The following is a 20,323-nucleotide window of genomic DNA, read 5'->3' as shown; positions in this document are numbered from 1 at the left end:
AGCCACACATAAAATATTTCGCAATTTGGCAACATTTCTAAGGTGGAAGAAGGCTGTTTTTGTGACATTTGAGATGTGATTTTTAAATGACAGGTTGCTGTCTAATATAACGCCAAGGTCTTTAACTGTATTTGTTGGAGTAACAGTGCAGCCTTCAATTTGCAGGTCATAATCCGAAATATTCTGCTCACGTGTCTTTGGTCCGATAAGTAATATTTCTGTTTTATTAGAATTTAAAAGAAGGAAATTACAAGTCATCCAATGCTTTATATCGTCGATGCACTCTGCCAATTTGGATAGTTGGAAGGAATCATCTGGTCTTGATGAGATATATAGCTGAGTATCATCTGCATAACAGTGGAAGCTAATTCCATGTTTTCTAATAATGTTTCCAAGGGGCAGCATGTATATGGAGAATAGCAAGGGTCCTAAAACCGATCCCTGAGGCAATCCATAATTTACTTGCGCTTAGATTTAATGATTCCCCATTTAAATGGACAAATTGATGTCTGTCTGATAAGTAAGATCTGAACCATTGTAGTGCATGTCCCTGAATACCGGTATAATTGTGTAAGCGATCTAGAAGTATTTTATGGTCTACAGTATCGAACGCAGCACTAAGGTCGAGCAGCACTAGGAGTGAGATGTTGCCTTTATCTGAAGCTATAAGCAGGTCGTTTGTAATTTTAATGAGCGCAGTTTCAGTACTATGATGCGGTCTAAAGCCTGACTGAAATTTTTCGTGTATGTCATTATTTTGTAAGAAAGAGCACAACTGAGTGGACACTACTTTTTCGAGTATTTTAGACAGGTAAGGGAGATTTGAAAACGGTCTATAGTTTCCTAGTTCGTTGGGGTCTAAGTTTGGTTTCTTGATAAGAGGCTTAATGACGGCCATCTTAAAGGGTCCTGGGACATGGCCTAGATTAATTGACGAGTTGATAATGTTATAAATGGGCTCAATTGCAGCGGGTAATAACTCTTTTTATAATTTAGTTGGTATGGGAATTCAGCTGTTATAGTTAACATAATATTTGTTGTTTCCTCCTCATTTGCTTTTTGTCTCTATCCGACAAACTCTTCTCACTGTTTCTCAGATCAGTGTGAACTAGGGTGGCCATTTCCATAACACCAAAAAGGAGGACACTTTGCGGCATTTAGTGAGGCAAGAATAATTGCATAGGACTCTGCTGTACTCGCAACTACAATACAATTTTGTCCATCATATCAATGGTGTCATGATACAGTGATTCTGAAATAGCCTACTCTATTCATTGCCAGACAATTTGATCTATGATATATATTGATGTAGACCTATGTGTAACAGAAGATGCAAAAAAGTGTTTGTTCACAGTATTTGTATTTATTCAAGACATTGTGATGTCTGTTTCAAAAACTGACCACTGAGATGAACCTGTACACTGAAAAAGGCAGATTGTTTAATTTGATGTAATCTGAATGTATATGTACAGAGTAGGGCGCTAGGACATTCTTACACAAAGCCTTAGCTTTTGTTTTCCCACAGATCATCCCCTTAGCTGATGAATCACTAAAGATCTCTTTGTCATCTTTCACTCCACAGTCTAAACTCCTGTATGACTGGTGATGCTTGACTGCATGATAGACTTTACAAAGCTCTGCAGTGGAGATTTTGTCATCCTGAGGTGATGTTGCTTCTCGAAAAAATGACCTAAGGGAAGACGTACCTGCGGCTCGTCGGTTACATTTATGTTTTTCCATGCTGACATGTCGGTCAATGGTCGTGGAGGCTTGTTTACGTTTTTAACCAATGACAACCAATCATTTGTTTGCCCAGAGATCTTACAGCGCTATGCTGCTGCGTCCCAATAAAGGTTCTAGAGCGGGTTTCTTTAGGCCGATTCAGAAAAACTTCGAAAAGGAGAACAAATGAGCGTCCGGCTTGAGGCTGCGTGCTACGCCGGACAGGGGGATTAAAATCCGGACTGTCCGGCCAAAATCTGGACGTATGGCCACCCTAGTGTGAACTGACATTTAATCTTCATCTTTGATCTTACATACAGTATACATAAAACATTAAAAGTGTGTACATACATTTATGCATACATATTTGTCGTTTGTCACTTTTAGGGTGACTCAGGAGAGCCAGGCACTGGAGTCCAAGTAAGTTTTTCAACTGAGTAGCCAACATTTTCCTGCAGGCAGATTAATTTGCAGCAGTTTGTTTTGGAGTTATGTAACTAACCCATGAGTCTAACAATGGTACTCTTTTTTTCTTCACATCTCAAGGGCCCTCCTGGACCTCAGGGCATCAGAGGGTTACCTGGATCTGCAGGCACTCCAGGAGCCATAGTAAGATAAAAGCACAATATTGGAATCGTCTCAACAGCACAGAGGAATTTGACCTTTGTCTCTTCACAGAAGTCACTAGACAATCTCTGTAGATCGGCTTAAAGCTTCTTCACGCTCTGTTTATCCCTCCGTGTCTCCTTCATCTTTGGATCTTATAGTCTTTGGTTTGCCCTTGTATTTCGAAATCATGTGAACTTTACAGATTGCACATGCGCATGCTTTAAATAGAAATTCTTGTTGTGATAGGTAGTGTCCTTCTTTGAACTTGCCATTCTTATTTGTTGCAGAAGTCATAAAGTGTTTTTTTCTTTTTTGCAGGGACCACAAGGACCTCCTGGGCTTCCAGGACAAGTGGTGAGTAAACATATCAGACAAACACTGTGCTCACCATGCGTTCCACACGCCTGCTGTGCGCTGCAGTGAATAAAGCTTACAGCTAGTAATAAGAAGATTGCTGGTTTGTGCCCTTGAGCAAGTCTCCTAACCCCAAGAAGTTGGATAAAAGCTACAGTACATGGCCAATTGCATCATTCTCTGGATAGGGTGCCCTTTTGTTGCTGAAGATTTTATGGAAGATATGCAGAATTCAATTTTTCAAATGGGAAAATTAACATGTAATTTTTTTGTTGTAATGTACTTATATCTGCCATGAGCTGACATTGTGGGACTGCCATGGAAGATTGTGTCACATTAGTTAATTTATTAGTGGTCAACAAATATGGATTTTTCAGGGGCATATCCAATAACTGGTTCTTAAACTATTATCCCTAATCGTAGATGGGGGTTACACAACCTAGTCGTTATTCATTGTTACAGACCCCTTTTTTCAATCTGCTTGAAATGTATATACGTACATGTATTTCACAATTTTGCAATTTCTCTTTCAAAACAAATGACCCTGTTTAATTCTAAATTATGTCGTGTAAAAATGTCTAACAATGGTCATAGCTAGCAAGTATCATTGCACCTTATTATTTACAGGAAGAATTCTTGTGCTTGGTGAAAGAAACAATAATATATGCCAATGTAATGCATTTTATATCCAGATTGAATGACTGCCTGCTTGGGTTGTTTTCAGGAAATTGGTTAATTTGTATTCTTGCACATTGTGCCGAGAATAATCCATGTAGTATATTAATGTGATGCATAGTGTAGGTTTCAGACTTATATATTACAACTTGCAGTAAATATAATTTCTAAAACAGTGGTTCTCATATTTTTAACATAAGGTCTGTCTTTTGTAGGATCCTTCCCATTGCGTTATCCCAAAGAAAATTCACAACAAAACTTAGAATTGTCATTAAACCAGAAACATAATAAATGATTTAATGATAGAACATAAACTCTGTTGGTTGGTAGCCTTATAGACCTTATTCAGCCTGCCGCCATGTTGATTTCAAAACGAGGCTGAGAGGGATAAAAGTCCAGAGCGCTGCATTACACTGCATTGCTATTTAGCCATCAAAACACAAATAAATACATAATTTCACTAATTTCCTAAGGAAACTAAGGAATTTAACTAAGGAAAACATGGATTATTTACATTAGATTGTAGATGTCAACTTTTTGTCATAAAATATATTGTAACACTAGATTAATGTTTTAGACATGTGAACATGTTGACACTATCAGAAGTCAGCCATTAGCAACAGGCTAATGCCCAAAACCAATTTTATACACAAAATGTACTACTTTTATCTTAAAATTAGGTGTTAAGACCTTTCTAATTTAATTAACCCCTGTTCCCTTTCTGTTTGTGTCTTGATGTTGTGTCGACAGAATGGGGTTTGAACTTGAGAACCTTTCATCTCTGATCGTACTTTTAAAAGGCCAATGAACTTGGCGAATGACATGTGCATGCCAATCGCCGCCACATACTGTACATACATGTATAAAGGAAGATGGATTGCCCATTCATTTAGCTTTTGTTCTTTGGAACCTGCAAGGCATTCTATTTATGCTGAGCTACATCATTTTTTATCATTGTATTTAATGTATTTAATTTATTTATCTCTGTGATATTTGTCTACTGTATTGACATTAAAATGTAAGAACAATGTTGTATATTGACAAGACGATAAAAAATAACTAGTATGTATTTGTATAGCGTATTTTATATTTTTTATGGAGAAATTTAAATGTGAGATCTTAAATGTGAGATCTGGAAACGTGATCTAAATTTAGCGGGATCCGTCGAGTCGGGGCAAAAATATTCTAAGCAGATAGCGGGTGAACACAGAGTTTCAGCGGGAGCGGGTGGGTGTGGAATAACATTAGGCAGGCGTAGACAGGAGCGGGACAAAAAAAACAGTCCCGTGCAGACCTCTACTTGGAGGGGTCGACCAAGGCTCCCTTCCAAGGCGTGCAAGTTCTATTCAGCACTCTGTGTTTCCCTCAGCATGGCGCATTCTCACCTCGTTTGTGTCATGCCAATCTCGCAGCCTTCAGCACTCTCCACTCGACGGTGCGTCATGCAGCGGCAACTACAGGCAGGTAAGTCAGCAGAACCGCCTCTCTCCCCTGGGCCTTGTTCCCGGCGAGACAGCCATCCTACCAGCCACAGAACCTCCCCGCCTGGGGACGGTGATGCAGATCGCTCCCCTAGTCCCCTCTGTCATGGAGTTTGGGGTCTGGTTAGAGCTCCCCAACCCACCGGGTTAGCTAGTGAGGATGATCCGTCTCCGCTACACAATCCAGTTTGCCAAACACCCGCTCAAGTTTCGGGGCATCCTGTTCACCTTCAGAGTCAGGTTCCCTGGAGAGTGTGGCACATTAACACGATGCATATTTCCATCACGCCCCAGTGCGTCGCACCCTAGCCCCTTGGTCACATATGACTTCTCCGTGCTGGGGTTCCACTCGGGCAGGTTACGAGGCGTGTTGTGGTGACAACGAACGCCTCCTTGCAAGGCTGAGGTGCTGTGTGCAAAGGGCATGGAGTGTCAGGTCGTTGGACAGGCCCCCACCTGCAGTGGCATATCAATTGCCTAGAGTTGCTGGCTGCTTGGCTTGCACTGAAGAGGTTTCAACATTCGCTCACAGCAGATGTCTCAACTTGCCAGACACCTCCTCCTCAGGTGGTGAGATCCCTGCGGACCACACACATCCTGGGCAACATCAACCAGACAGCCGATGCGCTCTCTCTGCCGAGAGTGGCGACTCCTTCCCCGCGCTGTCCATCTTATCTAGGAGCAGTTTGGTCAGGCACAGGTGGACCTTTTCTTCTCCCTGGACACCACCCATTGCCTGCATTGGTACCCCCTGACCGAGGCTCCCCTCGGCACGGATGCCTTAACACACAGCTGGCTGCGGGACAAGACGAAGTACACCTTCCCCCCAGTGAGCATAGTGTGGCACCCGAAACCAGACCTGTGGAACCTTGTTGAGGGTAAGTCTCTTGGACAGCACGACCTGGTCATCAGGTTCTTAATGGGCGCGGGGTGAATCCACCTTGACCATTCAATGTACCCTCTTGGGACCTCACAGTGGTCCTCGAGGGCCTACGAAGGGCCTTTTTGAGCCCCTGGGGTAAGCCAGTCTACCTGAACTCACGATGAAGACTGCTCTCCTGGTGGCGCTGTAGGGAATCTGCATGCACTCTCTGTGTCCAACGAGTGCCTTGAGTTCGGGGCCGGGTGACTCTCACGTAGTCCTGTGACCAGGCCTGGCTATGTGTCCAAAGTTCCCACCACTTTTTTATGGGACCAGGTGGTGAACCTGCAGGCGCTCCCCCCTGGGGAGGAAGACCTAACCTCTACTGTGTTGTGTCCAGTACGTGCCCTATGCATCTACTTGGATTGCACGCAGAGCTTCAGAAGCTCCGACCAGCTCTTTGTCTGCTTTGGAGGTCAGCAGAAGGGGAGGGCTGTCTCCAAACAGAGACTGGTCACTGGATTGTGGACGCCATCTTTATGGCTTACCGATCGCAAGATCTCCCGGGCTCAGGGCACCTCTTTAACAGACATCTGCAGAGCTGCAGGTTGGGCTATGCCCAACACCTTTGCAAGGTTCTATAATCTTTTGTGTGGAGTTGGTGTCAGCCTGTGACTTACAAGGTACCAACAGGTAAGTACGCCTGCAAAGCACCTTCTCCCCTCCACCAGATGAGTCAGTGCCCTATTTTAGTTTCCCTACTTCCCCCCACCAGGCGGAGCGGCTTGTCTACCAAGCCAGGTACAGGTAGATTTATCCCTCAGGAAAGTGAACCCCTATTTCTGAGCCAGTGCTCCATACATAGTGACTCCCCTGCCTGGGTCGTCCCGCATGACATTTTTCTCACTCTACGGTTCCCCTGTTGGTGAACCTGTGACCTCCCCCCGGTAGACTTCTCCACCTCTAGCTGTGCACCCCTCAGATGGGGCCCCCGCATGCCCATGTTTCCATGAGTTCTCCCCACTGGTGAGACAATGCAGGTATATCCACATGGATACCTCCCAGCTGTAGGATGTGGTCTCTGTAGCGTGCCCTCTCAGGTGAGGGAGTAGCACTTTCCAGTGTCCCTTACGGTGCTGGGTGTCTATCTCGCCATTAGAGTAGGAAAGCCACCGTCTTTGACGGCCGATGGTAACAGCCTCTCATTTTAGTACATACTTAAGGTGACGTCTTACTACACCCACTGGAAGGTTACGATATCACAGAAGCGGTCACCTGTGACACGCCCAGGCCAGTCAGTGCCGCTCTGCTAGAGGTTGTGACATGGCACAGCGCCGTGGCGTTTCTTATAGGGACCCCATTCTGTCAATACAACATCAAGAGACAGACAGAAAGGGAACATCTTGGTTACGATTGTAACCTCTGTTACCTGATTGAGGGAACGAGACGTTGTGTCCCTCATGCCACAGCGTTGCGTTGTCCGCTGCAGCATCTAGGTTCCTCAGCACGAATGAATGGGCTCGTCATCTTCCTTTATACCCATATGTATGGGGCAGAAATTGAAATGCACATACCATTCGCCAAGTTCATTGGCCTTTTAAAAGTATGATTAGAGATAATAGGTTCTCAAGTTTAAACCCCATTCTGTCGACAAACGTCTCATTCCCTCTATCAGGGAACAGAGGTTATAGTCATAACTGAGACGTTTTCCTCAGTTCTCTGTCTTGTGGAAATTTGTGAAATGATGTCTTTTTTGTGTTTTGATGGCCAAACAGGCGGCATCCCGGTACAAATCTATGCAGTGCAATTCAGCGCTCTGTACTTCTATCCCCCTCAGCTAGGGTTGGTAATCGAAAAAATCAATTCCAATTTGGAATCGGAATCGAAAGGCTAGGAATCGGATCGGAATCGAAAGGAATAGGAATCGGATACTTGAGTTTAAAATTTGAATATCTCTTATCAACTCCTGTATGCATATTTTCAGAAAAGTACATGCATTGCATGATCTGCTGATATCTCAATAAAAGCCCTTATGAAAATTATCAATTTTTTTACTATAGTAAGCATAGTTTAGGTATAGAATTTGCATTAAAGCACAGGAATCACAAATTAACCATAGCTGCATTATAGTAACTGCAGTTTAACCATGATGTAGTTCAACTATGATCATACAAAATGTAATAAATCAGAAAAGGTGTGTTTCTATGTGTAAATATACACAAAACGGTGCTCATAAATATATAAATATATTTTGCAAACAAGTCAATAAGCAGGCTAAATGACCATACAGGTTGATATCTAAATGTTTTACTTCAACTGTGGAATCGAAACTGGGAATCGATAAGAATCGAAATCGATAAGCAGAATCAGAATTGCAATCGGAATCGATAAAATTGAAACTATTCCCAACCCTACGTCTCAGCCTTGTTTTGAAAGCAATATGGTGGCAGGCTGAATAAGGTCTATTTGTCTAATGTTTGTTTACTCAGATTTTATGATTGAATATCATAAAAGTGTCCCCCCCTTGGTGTCATCTGGCGACCCCCATATTGAAAACCAAATGTTCTTTAAGTGTTTCGAATGTTTTCACATAAACATTAAGTTTTCTAATTGTTCTAGTCCTTTTTCATTTACATTATCATGATGTATTTGACTTGCATTTGAGTAACAAGGTTATCTTTAAAAATGATCAGGGAGAGGGAGGCAAACCTGGGGTCCCAGGGAGAGATGGTGCTCCTGGGAAAGATGGTCTGCCAGGGTTACCTGGGAAACAGGTGAGCATTCAGACGCCCTTGACATTTATGAAGAAATACGGGTGTTAATTTCATTATCTTCTGCTTCGTTTGTTTGTTCCTGTTTGTTGCTTACCTCACCACTCTGTCCTGTTTTTATATATTTTATTATCTGTCTCTTTTTTGCAGGGTATTGCTGGATCAATTGGCCCTCTGGGACTTAAAGGAGAGCAAGGTGACAGCGGCCCACCAGGACCGGTGTGTATGTCTGCGTATGTGTGCACGTAATGTGGGGTTTGATTGGCACAATGCTTTTAATTCTCATCCTGTTCTGTTTTTTCATCTTCTTTTATTACACTGTGTGCTGCAGTCTGTCGCCGGACCCCCTGGAAAGAAGGGTGAGCCGGTGAGTTGTTGCCATGGTTACCTTATAGGGAATTATTATTTTTTTATATTTATAGACACAACACTAATAAACGCTAGCTTCCTAATACCTGTGTTTACAGTACATAGACTCTCATGCAGTTAATGCCAAATAGTCAACAACATCATGAGTCTTGATTACAACAATAAACATTATATTTTTTCAGCCATACTCATCTCTAAAAAGTAATTTGATCTGTCCCACCTTCTGTGGATAAAACATCCATACAACAATTAGCACGGCCTTTTATGCTATACTTGAACAAGAAAAAAGCGTCCTAAATTAGGAAATAAGTGTCATAAACACAATGTAAATGTACCTTTTTTACACGTTATTATACACTAATTTCATGTTTTAACAAAAGTTATAAGTAAATTGTTTGTGTTGCTTGAAAATGTATTGCTTTAATGAATGTTTTGTAGATAGAACCTTATAATTCTAAACCAAAAGTGATTTTTCAGAATCAGTAGGTTCTATCTGCGTTTGACCTGTTCCAAAAAACCCCATTTACATATTTCATAAAATGATAATATTGTACATTTGGAATACAATTAAGCTCTCTGTCTTTTTCATGTATAAAAGAGATTTGTTCCTCATATCATTTTTGCTATATGAAATGCAAAAACTTTAAAGCTCAATATCTCAAAACTACTCAGACCTTATTAAAAATATATCAGAGAGAACCATAAAATTTCAAGGCGACAAATTGTTAAATTTTAGCTCTTATAGAGCAGAGCTGCTTCTAAAACATGTCCCATAGTTTTCCAATGTGCATTATGGTAAACTAATTTTCTTTATTTTCCAAACTTTAATTTTTCTAAAGTTTTGTTTGTGCTAATTTGACAACATGCCATTTCTCATCAACAGAATTAACTTTAGGTTTAAATTGGTGAACAAATGAAGTGCACTGTTATTCTACAGTGACACAAATCCTCTGTAATTGTACCTTATTTTACCGATTTTGTGCTAGGTTGAGATGTTACCACTTATGTGCTCTCTAAATCCTCCATATATATTTCGCCATCAATGAGCAGTAAATCTGTGACAGGACAGGGAAGTAAACTACTGTGGCCTGTTAGCACAATAAATGCCACAGGGAAAATCCATCACCTGCCTTCACTCCTCAGCAGAACACTTCCAGCAGTAACTAATCTGCCATCCGCTCTTTCACTTATGATAGGATCTTAATAATATCTGGAAAAAAACATACAGCATGTTCCCAGATATAATGTATAATGACACATGAACTGATGCATCCATCCATTCAGTACAGTACAGTACAGTACAGTACAGTATCAGTTCCCTTGAGGCAAGTGGATGCACACAACTATGATTTATATTATAGTTAATAGGTGGAATGTGTAATACTGTACTTTTTTGGCATAAATATACTGCATTGTTAGCCCATATTTTGACTCATTGCTTAAGGGGACTCCTGGTCTGACATTGCCGGGTACTATTGGAGAAAGAGGCCTTACCGGATTAACGGTAAATTTTATTAATTTTAGTCATTTATTTATTACATATATCTCTTTGCATCCATCTATTCATTTTGATGTTTGATGATGCATTTGCTTCAGATGTGTTTATAAACCTTCTGCAAATTTGTGTGTGTGGTCATTACTTAAATCACACCTATTTTGTGTTTCAGGGCCCGAAGGGAGACAAGGGTCCGGCAGGTATCAAAGGAGACAGAGTGAGTATGAAAGATGATATAAAGGACTCACAAACATACAGCTGTACAAACCCTTTAGAAATGGAATCATAATGTGTTTATTTGCTCACAGGGAGCAACAGGTGATCCTGGAGATCCTGGGGAGAATGTAAGTACCTGCATTCATTTAAGACACAGAACGGCCGGCACCATTAGACCATCTATTTCATCTCTACTTTAATGCATGTATCTTTGAAAGACTCTGTTGCACTATTTTTCCAGGGAGCGAGAGGACCATCGGGGCCTAAAGGAGTCAAAGGAGAGGCTGGTGTGGGGATGGATGGACCCACAGGACAGCCTGGACCTGTTGGATTAAAGGTGATTGACACGTATTTTTTTGTATCTATAGAGTTGCCTTTTTAGTCTCCAAAAGTTTCTAGTATGTCAAAGAAAAATCTAATAGAACAACCCACAACACCCTGAAAACCTAATTCTGTAAATTCAATGAAACCACTTCTAATTGGCTCTTCCTGTTAATAATAAAAATGTACTTATAAACTCCCTGTAAATCATAAACATTTACTCAGTAACTATTACTCAAAAGTCACTGATTGCAGCTGTAATGTGTCAGAGGAGAACTGGCCCTTCCGGCTCAGCTTGGTTTTTTTGTCTCGAAATGTTTTTCTCCATTTATTCATCATTGGAGTTTTGGTTTCTTGCCACCATTGCAGTGTTTGCTTGCTCACCAGGAGACTGCTGATATTATATTAACTCCTGCAAATTCCATTAACATTGCTTTTATAAAGATGGTCCTCTCTCTTTGCACTCTTTACACTTAATTTTCCTCTTTTGTGTTTTCTTTGTAAAGCTGCTTTGAAACAATGCAACGTTATAAAAGCGCTATATAAGTGAACTTTAAATAAATTGACACAGCAATTGCTTACCGACATATTGACTTTGTGTTAGCAGGTCTTGACAACTTTTGCCTGAACAAACACTAGAGACGGTAAAAATGTTGTATGTACTGTATATATATTAGGTTTGTTTTTTTTCTACTCTAGGGTGATCCTGGTCTTCCAGGTCCTCCGGGTCCTCCAGGGCCACGCGGTTTAAATGGGACCCCGGGACTGGCTGGGCAAAGGGGGGAAGCAGGTCAGCCAGGACCCCCTGGACTGCCAGGAGAAAGGGTTAGTAGTTACATTGCATATGAAAAGCAGGTGTACATACAGTTAAAATACAATGCAGAATACGTCCATAGTTAAAAGTAAATAAAATCAACAGTTTGTTTAGCTGATTTTTGTGTAGGTACATTTGCTTTTTCCAGTTAGTTGCAATTAAACTGTTACCTTGTTTTCTATTTAAGGGTCTTCAAGGATTTATAGGCAAAGCAGGAAACCCTGGAACACCAGGAGGTGCTGGACCACCTGGACCCCCTGTAAGTTACAAACATGGTGAAATGAAATGTTTTTAAGCATGTTTCATGTAAATATTTATTTTTTTGGTATTCAATGGTGTCTTTATCTTTATGTTAGGGTACTGCGGGTTTTGCAGGACTAAAGGGTGATAAGGTAAATAAATATTGCATATTTAACCTGTAAAATATGTTGGAAGATTTATTTCTGGAGCATTCTGTGACACTTATTTGCATTGGTGAGTTTTATCAAAGTACGAGATTGTGGTGTTTTCTATTCCCTGCCATAGAATCATGTGTGCTTGAAGGACAAATTAATTTTCTCTCTTCTCCTGTTTGCATGTCTTTGCCACATTCAGGGTGAAACTGGTGTAGGAGTGCCAGGTGCCAGAGGAGAGAGAGGCGACCCAGGGCCTCGGGTAATGTCCTCGACCACCAACCGCACTAGCATTTGCATGGATGCGTATCAGAGTGTCTGATGTTGCGTGTATCTCTAATATTCACAGGGAGAAGAAGGACGGGCTGGACTAGATGGAGAAAGAGGCACTACTGTAAATATACTCCTACTTTCTGTTCTCAACAATCAGCACACGCTCATTTTTTACCCAGCCACATCCTGTTTTCTGTACATGGTAACGTCACACAAAAATGTCTGTTGATCAGAGACATTGAGCCCTCATCCACATTGACCCATGCGAGAGAGTCGTTGCAGGGAGAGTGCAAGCTGTACGAACACAGCGTTTGTATTCGTCACGCTTTATATTCAGGGCTATGATGTGTTCATCTCCCACTCACTTCAATTTCAAAGCCATTATGAGTCAGGGTCTCTCGTGGTGCCACGCATCTTCCGTCCACACGCACACATGCATACAAACATTCAGGCAAAGCTGATTGTTCCTCTTCTCATCTGTCTGTCCCGCTGACAGGGTCCTCTAGGCACCAAAGGCAACAGAGGAGATAAGGTGTGTGTCACTTGTCAAACGCTTTTTCATCTCTCATGCTGTCCCTTACTCTGCAGAAAAAAACACAGCTGTCCTGATATACATGCATTTGCATTGATTAAGAATTAATTTACCCAATTTCACAGGGTGATCAAGGTCCTCCAGGAATTAGAGGGGAAAAGGTGATGATGAATCTTGAATTATAAATGCATGTTTTTAACTTAAATTCATTGTTAAATTTATTTTTTTTGTGTGTAGAAGCAAAACTATGTATGTTAAGCCAGTCATTAGAGCAAGATTGTGACTGGCATAAGGGTTCTTGTATTTTTTGACATATTTCTGCAATACAGTATTTAATATTGTATTAAAATACGTAATGGGTTATAATGTTGCTGTATTTGATTTTGAATCGTCAAGGGAGAAACTCTGCTGGTGGGGGGTCCTGCAGGGGATAAGGGAATTAAAGGAGAAACGGTGAGTCACATTTTACTTATAGCTGTGTCAGGTATTTAAGTACTTTTTGCGATATTGGGCCACCCTAGGAAAGATTTAAGGCAGATAATAAAGGTTGGATGGCTGGTGGGCTCTATTATCTTCTGAGAACATACGGCTGTGAGAAGGGGAGATAAAGCATTCATTCGTGACCTACTCAAGGGTCTATAGATCGCTAACCAGTGAGGAAGCAACGGTATAAAGACTTTGGGTCGATGGGAAGTAATCGGTTTTATTGACCGCATGTTCACCACAGGGAGACAGAGGACCTAAAGGTGCGCAGGGTGACAAAGGTGCAAAAGGACAGGAAGGACCACCAGGTGAACAGGTAAGTGTGTTTGTCTTTGAATGAAGACCCCCATCTAATGACTTAGTTAGATATCAACTACTGTATCATTCTTGTCTAGTTTTTCTTTAACATCAGAGGCAGTACGAGTATAGACCTTTGAAATTATTGCGAGTCCATATCGAAATGTTAAGACTTAATTGAAGACTTGATAGCTTCTCATTTGCCGCACAGTTTTGAGCTCTTCTAGGGGAGATTACTTCTGTCTTTTAATCAGGCAACAAGCAGGAGACTGAAAACTCTCATTTTTTTCCCCATTTAATCTGATTGCGGTCTGGAGATTTAATTTGTTTTTTTTCTCTGTAAAATTAATAGGGTCTGAGAGGCGAGCCTGGAGAACGAGGTTCCACTGGCTTCCAAGGAGCTCGTGGTCCTGGTGGTCAGAAGGTGAAAAATGCTTTCTTCACGTAAAAAAGTATATAAACACATATACTGTATGTTGAAGAGAAGACGTGAGCATGTGTATATCTGTGTGTTTGTGTTTGAGCGTGTTTATTATGTATTTATGCATATGCCTGTTTGCATGCACGTGATATTGATCGGATTCCGTAATGATTTGCAGGGGGAAGCAGGGCAGCCTGGAGTCCCAGGAGAAGCGGTGCGTATTATTATTCGGATACCTGTAACCTCTCCATGCCAAGACATTTCCCCATGACCGCCTCGTATTTTTCGGTCTGTCCTTTACAGGGATCACCTGGAAAAGATGGCCTGCACGGCATGAGAGGAGAGAAGGGAGAAAACGGGCTCGTGGGTCTGCGAGGCCTCAAGGTGTGTGTGCATCTTAATAGTTGTCGCTTTGATTAAAACTCAAACTGACTCTTGCAAGCTTTGTCTGTAACCTTGAAAAGCCCTTCAGACCAGATGATCGCACTCCTTGTAATTCCGCCACAGCCTGTGTCCCGTGCCGGCGTCTGACATTCATCTGCATATGTACCTCGAGCCATCTTTGCGTGTGCTTAGGAATTGATTTTTAGAGAGTGCAGTGAGGCACAGGACAGCCTCCACCGCAGTGGTGTAAAGTATTGGAGTAAATGTACTTAGTTACTTTACTTAAGTATCTTTTTGGCTACTTTGTAGTTGTACTGAGTATTAAAGATATTAGCAACTTTTACTCTCTACTTAACTACATTTTTGAACAAGTATATGTACTCTTTACTCCAATACATTTGTAATGACTAATGCAGTTACACATTACATTTTGCATGCCACCTATCTTATAATTAATATTGCCATTCACAGGGCATTGAAGGTACTACAATCTTGTGGATTTTGCCATAACTTACAAAAACTTGTCAACATGGCTTCTTTATATGAATATGAGTGCAGTATCAGGTAGATGTCAATCGCTGGCGGTTTATACATGGTTAGCCCTTACCCGCTATTTCTACAGTAATATATTGGCAACACTGTTGCCAGCTAGTTACTGTAGGTCACACATCTACAAAAGCTCTTATTTTTAAAACTAACTCTTCCTAAATGTGCTCTAAACATGTTTGCTCAAAATTTGACCATATGGTGGGACTATTGCCATGAAGTGATGTAAACCAGTAAAAAGAATGTATAGTATTTCAATTTTCAAAAGTGCTCTCACACTATATAGACAAAATATTAACCTATAGAATGAGTCGGACACAGAGAAATGAACAATTCACATATGAATCTCAACAATGGTGACAATCAACTGAACAGCTTCATGCTGCAATGCATGCTGGGTACATAGTACAAAACTCATTCATGATTGTTTGTCACCATTGATGAGGTTTGTATGTCAAGTGTCTAACTGTGTCTCAATTGCAAAGAAAGATTTTCTGACAGAGATCTTTCCATTATAACATGTAATCACTTTACCAAACATATCTTAATAAATCTTAAATGCTATATTATTATTATTTAATGATTGAATTCTTTCAGATGTATCTTCAGTTACTAAGCAAACATAAAGTTGCGGTTCCTGTAAAGTCCCTTTCAGTGTTATTGTATAAGTGTACATTTTAAAGCTACAAGAAAGTCAAAGAGTCCAACCAAAGCAAACACTGATCGCCATAATGGTGACTTAAAACATAATTGAACCACTATGAACTAGAGTTAAATCTCAATAAGATCTTACACAGATGACAGAAATAAAGTGAAAGTGGTGTCTGTAATATGTGAAGATGTTATTGATGTTTGTGTTTAATTCTCCTCTGGTGAAATCTTGACAGATTTATTGTGTTCATCTGTTATTTACACTTGTTCATCTAAGACTGTGTGACTTAAGTGCGTTAATAGATTCTTTAATAATGTATCTTCAAACAGCCATTGCAGTAGTTTACTGTAAAACACCTACAGTAACTAGCTGGCAACAGTGTTGCCAATGTATTACTGTAGAAATGGCAGGTAAGGGCTAACAGTGTATGTGAAATGAGGACATGACTGCAGCTGGCGATGAGGCCCAAACCAGCATGTCCAGTGCAAAAAGGCTTTGACTTTTTAATTCTACTTAACATTATTTTATTTATCTGTTATATTGAAGAGACCTTTTTGAAGGACTTTGGTTTACTTATGAGCACTTGAGCTTAAATGAGACTTAGGGTGTTTGTAATGACGTAGGTTATGGTGTCGACCATGATTTGTTGCAATTTTGAGGTGTTCAGTCTTATTATGATTTAAGAAAATAAATGCGATTGCTCACTTCACAAATCAACTGTTTCTAGTTTTTCACTGATGTGTCTCTTAAGTGTTGAGGACTAGTGCTGCTTTGAGCCTACATTCAGTATGAGTAAAATACTCAAGTACTGTTCAAATCAGATACTCAAAGACTTTTACTCAAGTCGTTTTGGAATTGGTGACTTGTAACTTGTAATGGAGTAATTTTCACTGCAAGGTATCTGTACTTTTACTTAAGTATGGTTTTCAGGTACTCTTTACACCTCTGCTCCACCGTATGAATCATTCCTCTCAGGAATACACAGGCTACTGCAGAAGCAGTACTAGCCACCCTTCAGCCAACTTGCGCACACTCGCATAGCAGATAAGAACTTTTATCCATTTTCAGCATCCCTGATAGACCTCTGTTCACTAATGAGACAATAATTGAAGTGTGCGTGTCAGACTGACAGGTGAATGGTGCTTCATTCCATCTGTGTAGTTCGATCGCAGGGAGCTGGCTGTAGTGTCATTTGGCCCCGTCACGTTGAGTGATTGACAGAGATTTGACTGACTTTTAATGGTTTACAGGGAGATCGAGGTTCCAAGGGGGCATGTGGATCGAGCGGACCAAAGGGCGACAATGTGAGTAATAGGAAAAGATTGAGAAATGGAGTGAGGCACGTTTGTGTGTGAGAGGTTTGTGACTCTATGTTTCGATGGGAGTGATACGTTGTGTCTGTTCACAGGGGGATGCTGGGATTAGTGGCAGACCTGGATTGCCAGGGAGGAAAGGAGGACAGGTATTTACACACACATTTTTTTAGGGGGGTGGGGGATATATGCCACCCAAACCATTATTTTGCTATAATTGTTTTCAGGGTGAAGTTGGCCCTGCAGGTCCTACAGGAAGTCCAGGGAAGGAGGGACTCATGGGAGCCAAGGTACATTTACATTTACATGTAGTCATTTAGCATATGCTTTTATCCAAAACGACTTACAAATGAGGTCAACAAAGATAAGAGAACGTTGTGTTTCCTCTTGTTTTGGGATGTATTAAGTAACAGGTTTAAGTGCTTTGGGGTAAAATTGCCTTGCATTATTTTTTTCTTTTTATTAAAATGTCAACTTCTTAGACTAAACATTTATAAAGCTCTGTAATGATGATTCGTTGATGCCCAGGGTGACAGAGGCTTTGATGGAGTAATAGGGCCAAAGGGAACACACGGAGAGAAAGGTGAAAGAGTGAGTATATCGACCTCTTAATCTCCTCTGCTGTTCTGTGTTTAACACAGCTGATCTCAGCAAAACACAGTATAGTCAAAATGTCATTCTATTGCTTTCTTTAGGGCCCTCCTGGTATACCTGGCCCTCCTGGTGCGAGAGGTGTGGATGGACCCGCTGGTTTAACTGGCCCTCAAGGGCCTGCTGGAAGTAAAGGTCCAGAGGGACTGCAGGGGCATAAGGTATCAGACTTTCGCAACTGTTTATTCTTTAAAACTGAGTTAGGTCATCATATGATGGGTATTGAATATTATTTGTTGTAGGGAGAAAGAGGTCCTCCAGGACCTGCCATGGTTGGCCCCCGTGGCATTCCAGGGATCCCAGGAGAGAGAGGAGAACAGGTCAGTCTACACACTCATTTTCTACATCCGCATTTACTTCCCATACATCCCTGATGTCTGTATGTGTCTTCGTGTCTTTATCAGGGGGAGACAGGCCCTGATGGACATAAAGGAGACAGAGGAGAACCAGGCATGACGGTAAGAACAAATAGATATTTATGATTCATTGTAATATATCAGGATTATTTTGTTGCTTTCTCAGCCTAAGTTTGAGACATTTGACAATTAAAAATAACACAAGGAATGGTCGCATCTCTTTGTTTAAAGGAGGATGCGATTCGGACTTATGTTAGAACTGAGATGAATCAGCATTGCGGTGAGTGGCTGTTTGTTGTAGATAAATGAAGATTATAAATTTATCAGATTTGAAAAAAATCAACATCATTTCTCATAATCAAAATCTTTCTTTCTCTCTCTGTCCCTCTTTCATAAGCTTGTGGAGGTAAGTAACTTGCCTCAATATAGCCAGTATATTTTCCTATCATTGCATCAGTGTCAAACTCATGTGCACACAGTAAACTAACAATAGGCCTGTTTGTGAAAATCTTGCGTGGTCTCAGACAGTATAGACCATTTTTGTGTGTGGATGTTATTAAACTTTTCTGTGTTGTGTCCACTAGACTAAACGTCTGGGAATTGTGGGTCCTAATTTGTTTGTTGATGTAGTGCATGAACTTTAAATACATCTTTGAATGCATGGATGCTTGTGTGAGGGGGTGTGTGTGTTTACTGGTGGGTTTTGCTGTCTGGCGTGTGTAATATATTTTGGGCGTGTTCTCAGGTATTCAGGACGTTCAGGTCCCTGTGCCAGTGCAGACTTACAGAAGTCGCTCCTCCACGTCCCCTGAGCACTCAATAATCCGTGGGGACGAGGAGGGTGAGTCTTATCCTCCATCTTTTCTTTTATGTTTGTCTGTTGATCCATTTCTTTTAGACTAAACTTAGCATATTTAACTTCGCCCTTTACTTTCTTGTGTTTATATCCTGAAAGGCCTAGTTCACCCAAAACTGAAAGTACATTTACTCGTCCATGTCCCAAACCAGACTTTCTTTTCTTCTGCTGAATTTAAAGATAGTTTGAAGTGAATGGGGCTGTCAAGCAAAAAAACACACCAAAAAAGCTGTATAAAAGTACTCCACGTGACTTTTGTGCAACCTTGTAATAGCCTGAAGCCAAGTATAAGTTATTTATTGCAATTGATTCAATTGTTTTTATGTCCACCCCAGCTCTCAAATCTCATTGATGCTTTGAAGTTTACGTTATGATTTTTTTTATCAACATTAATTGTTGGTCTGTTCTTCACACAAATGTTTGGCTTCTAAAGATTTTAATATGGTTTCTTGGAACTTGACAGTGTCTGGTCACTGTATGCTTTCTGTGTTCCACAGAAAAAAGAAAGGAGTAAATGATGACAGAATTTTCATTTTTGGGTGCACTAACCACTCTGACCTCTCCCTTTTATCGGAAACTTTTTCTTTCATCAACAAAAATGGGATATGTTAAATACATATTTAAATACAGTATGTATTTAACACTATCCAGTTGCACATGTACGCAAATGAAGATTCTGGTATTCTAGACATTGAGATTTCCAACAACCTCCTTTATTCATGTGTCATGCGTGTTTTTTTTTAGGTCAACAGCTGCGTGTTGTTATGAACACAAACGACCCAGACTACGAGCACATTTACTCGATAGAGACCTATGATGATGATGCTCCAATAGGGGAGACTGTCGACTATGACACCACTTTTAATAAAAGTCAGGGTACGCTAGATTTTAAATGTCTTAACTGTTTGCGTAAAGTATGTGGGTGCATGTGAGGACACAGTTTAATGTATAAACGACAGATGATATTTTTACAGGCGAAACAGTCTCTGTGGATTCATTAAAAGCTGAAAGGACAAAAAGACAAGTGAAAAGTGAAGGTAAGTCATCATTTGTGAGTCATCATTATGATTAATGATGAGCATGTCTGCATGAGTATGTGTAAGGAGCTTTAAAAGCAGTATTATGGTACATTCATTTTAAGAACACAATGTGCACACTTGTCTGTGTCTTTTGCAACGTATGTTGGAAACTGAAATTCTACAGAATGTAGAAACTTTTGTGGATGTGTCTGTTCTCAGATGGCTTACAATAGCGCTTGATGATGACAGGCTATCATAATTCTGCACTCTGTAATTGCCCTCCATGAGTCTTAGCTGCGCTCACTTCCTGTTGTTTGTCTGTATATCTTCAGAATGTTGTCAACTCGCTGACTCATCTGTATGACAGCTCTTAGCATGAGATTGCACGCAGCTTGTCCACCACAGACAAGAACAGAACATTTGTACAGATGTTCTCTGAACTAAACAAGCATTAAATAA

The 20,323-nt window shown here is 40.7% G+C and overlaps 1 protein-coding gene across 1 annotated transcript in view; it reads left to right on the top strand.

The window, feature by feature from the left end:
• The window catches only part of col7a1 (collagen, type VII, alpha 1), an 80,679-nt gene that overhangs the window by 58,718 nt on the left and 1,638 nt on the right, over positions 1-20,323 (top strand). Inside the window, exons 86-119 of the mRNA XM_057327812.1 lie at positions 2,110-2,142; positions 2,269-2,331; positions 2,650-2,685; positions 8,397-8,477; positions 8,625-8,693; positions 8,806-8,841; positions 10,288-10,347; positions 10,511-10,555; positions 10,647-10,682; positions 10,796-10,891; positions 11,575-11,700; positions 11,877-11,948; positions 12,046-12,081; positions 12,284-12,343; positions 12,431-12,475; positions 12,851-12,886; positions 13,012-13,047; positions 13,283-13,339; positions 13,614-13,685; positions 14,019-14,090; positions 14,266-14,301; positions 14,391-14,471; positions 16,920-16,973; positions 17,078-17,131; positions 17,210-17,272; positions 17,511-17,573; positions 17,678-17,794; positions 17,876-17,953; positions 18,038-18,091; positions 18,221-18,269; positions 18,387-18,395; positions 18,711-18,830; positions 19,590-19,721; positions 19,820-19,882. Of these exons, the coding sequence (XP_057183795.1) occupies positions 2,110-2,142; positions 2,269-2,331; positions 2,650-2,685; positions 8,397-8,477; positions 8,625-8,693; positions 8,806-8,841; positions 10,288-10,347; positions 10,511-10,555; positions 10,647-10,682; positions 10,796-10,891; positions 11,575-11,700; positions 11,877-11,948; positions 12,046-12,081; positions 12,284-12,343; positions 12,431-12,475; positions 12,851-12,886; positions 13,012-13,047; positions 13,283-13,339; positions 13,614-13,685; positions 14,019-14,090; positions 14,266-14,301; positions 14,391-14,471; positions 16,920-16,973; positions 17,078-17,131; positions 17,210-17,272; positions 17,511-17,573; positions 17,678-17,794; positions 17,876-17,953; positions 18,038-18,091; positions 18,221-18,269; positions 18,387-18,395; positions 18,711-18,830; positions 19,590-19,721; positions 19,820-19,882 (2,140 nt within the window). The remainder of the gene's footprint in view (positions 1-2,109; positions 2,143-2,268; positions 2,332-2,649; positions 2,686-8,396; positions 8,478-8,624; positions 8,694-8,805; positions 8,842-10,287; positions 10,348-10,510; positions 10,556-10,646; positions 10,683-10,795; positions 10,892-11,574; positions 11,701-11,876; positions 11,949-12,045; positions 12,082-12,283; positions 12,344-12,430; positions 12,476-12,850; positions 12,887-13,011; positions 13,048-13,282; positions 13,340-13,613; positions 13,686-14,018; positions 14,091-14,265; positions 14,302-14,390; positions 14,472-16,919; positions 16,974-17,077; positions 17,132-17,209; positions 17,273-17,510; positions 17,574-17,677; positions 17,795-17,875; positions 17,954-18,037; positions 18,092-18,220; positions 18,270-18,386; positions 18,396-18,710; positions 18,831-19,589; positions 19,722-19,819; positions 19,883-20,323) is intronic.

Source organism: Triplophysa rosa, unplaced genomic scaffold, assembly GCF_024868665.1.
Source record: "Triplophysa rosa unplaced genomic scaffold, Trosa_1v2 scaffold29_ERROPOS3643519, whole genome shotgun sequence".
In the NCBI taxonomy this organism is placed as follows: domain Eukaryota; kingdom Metazoa; phylum Chordata; class Actinopteri; order Cypriniformes; family Nemacheilidae; genus Triplophysa; species Triplophysa rosa.
Note: the sequence above shows the minus strand (reverse complement) of the source record. Positions and strands in the feature narration are given on the sequence as shown.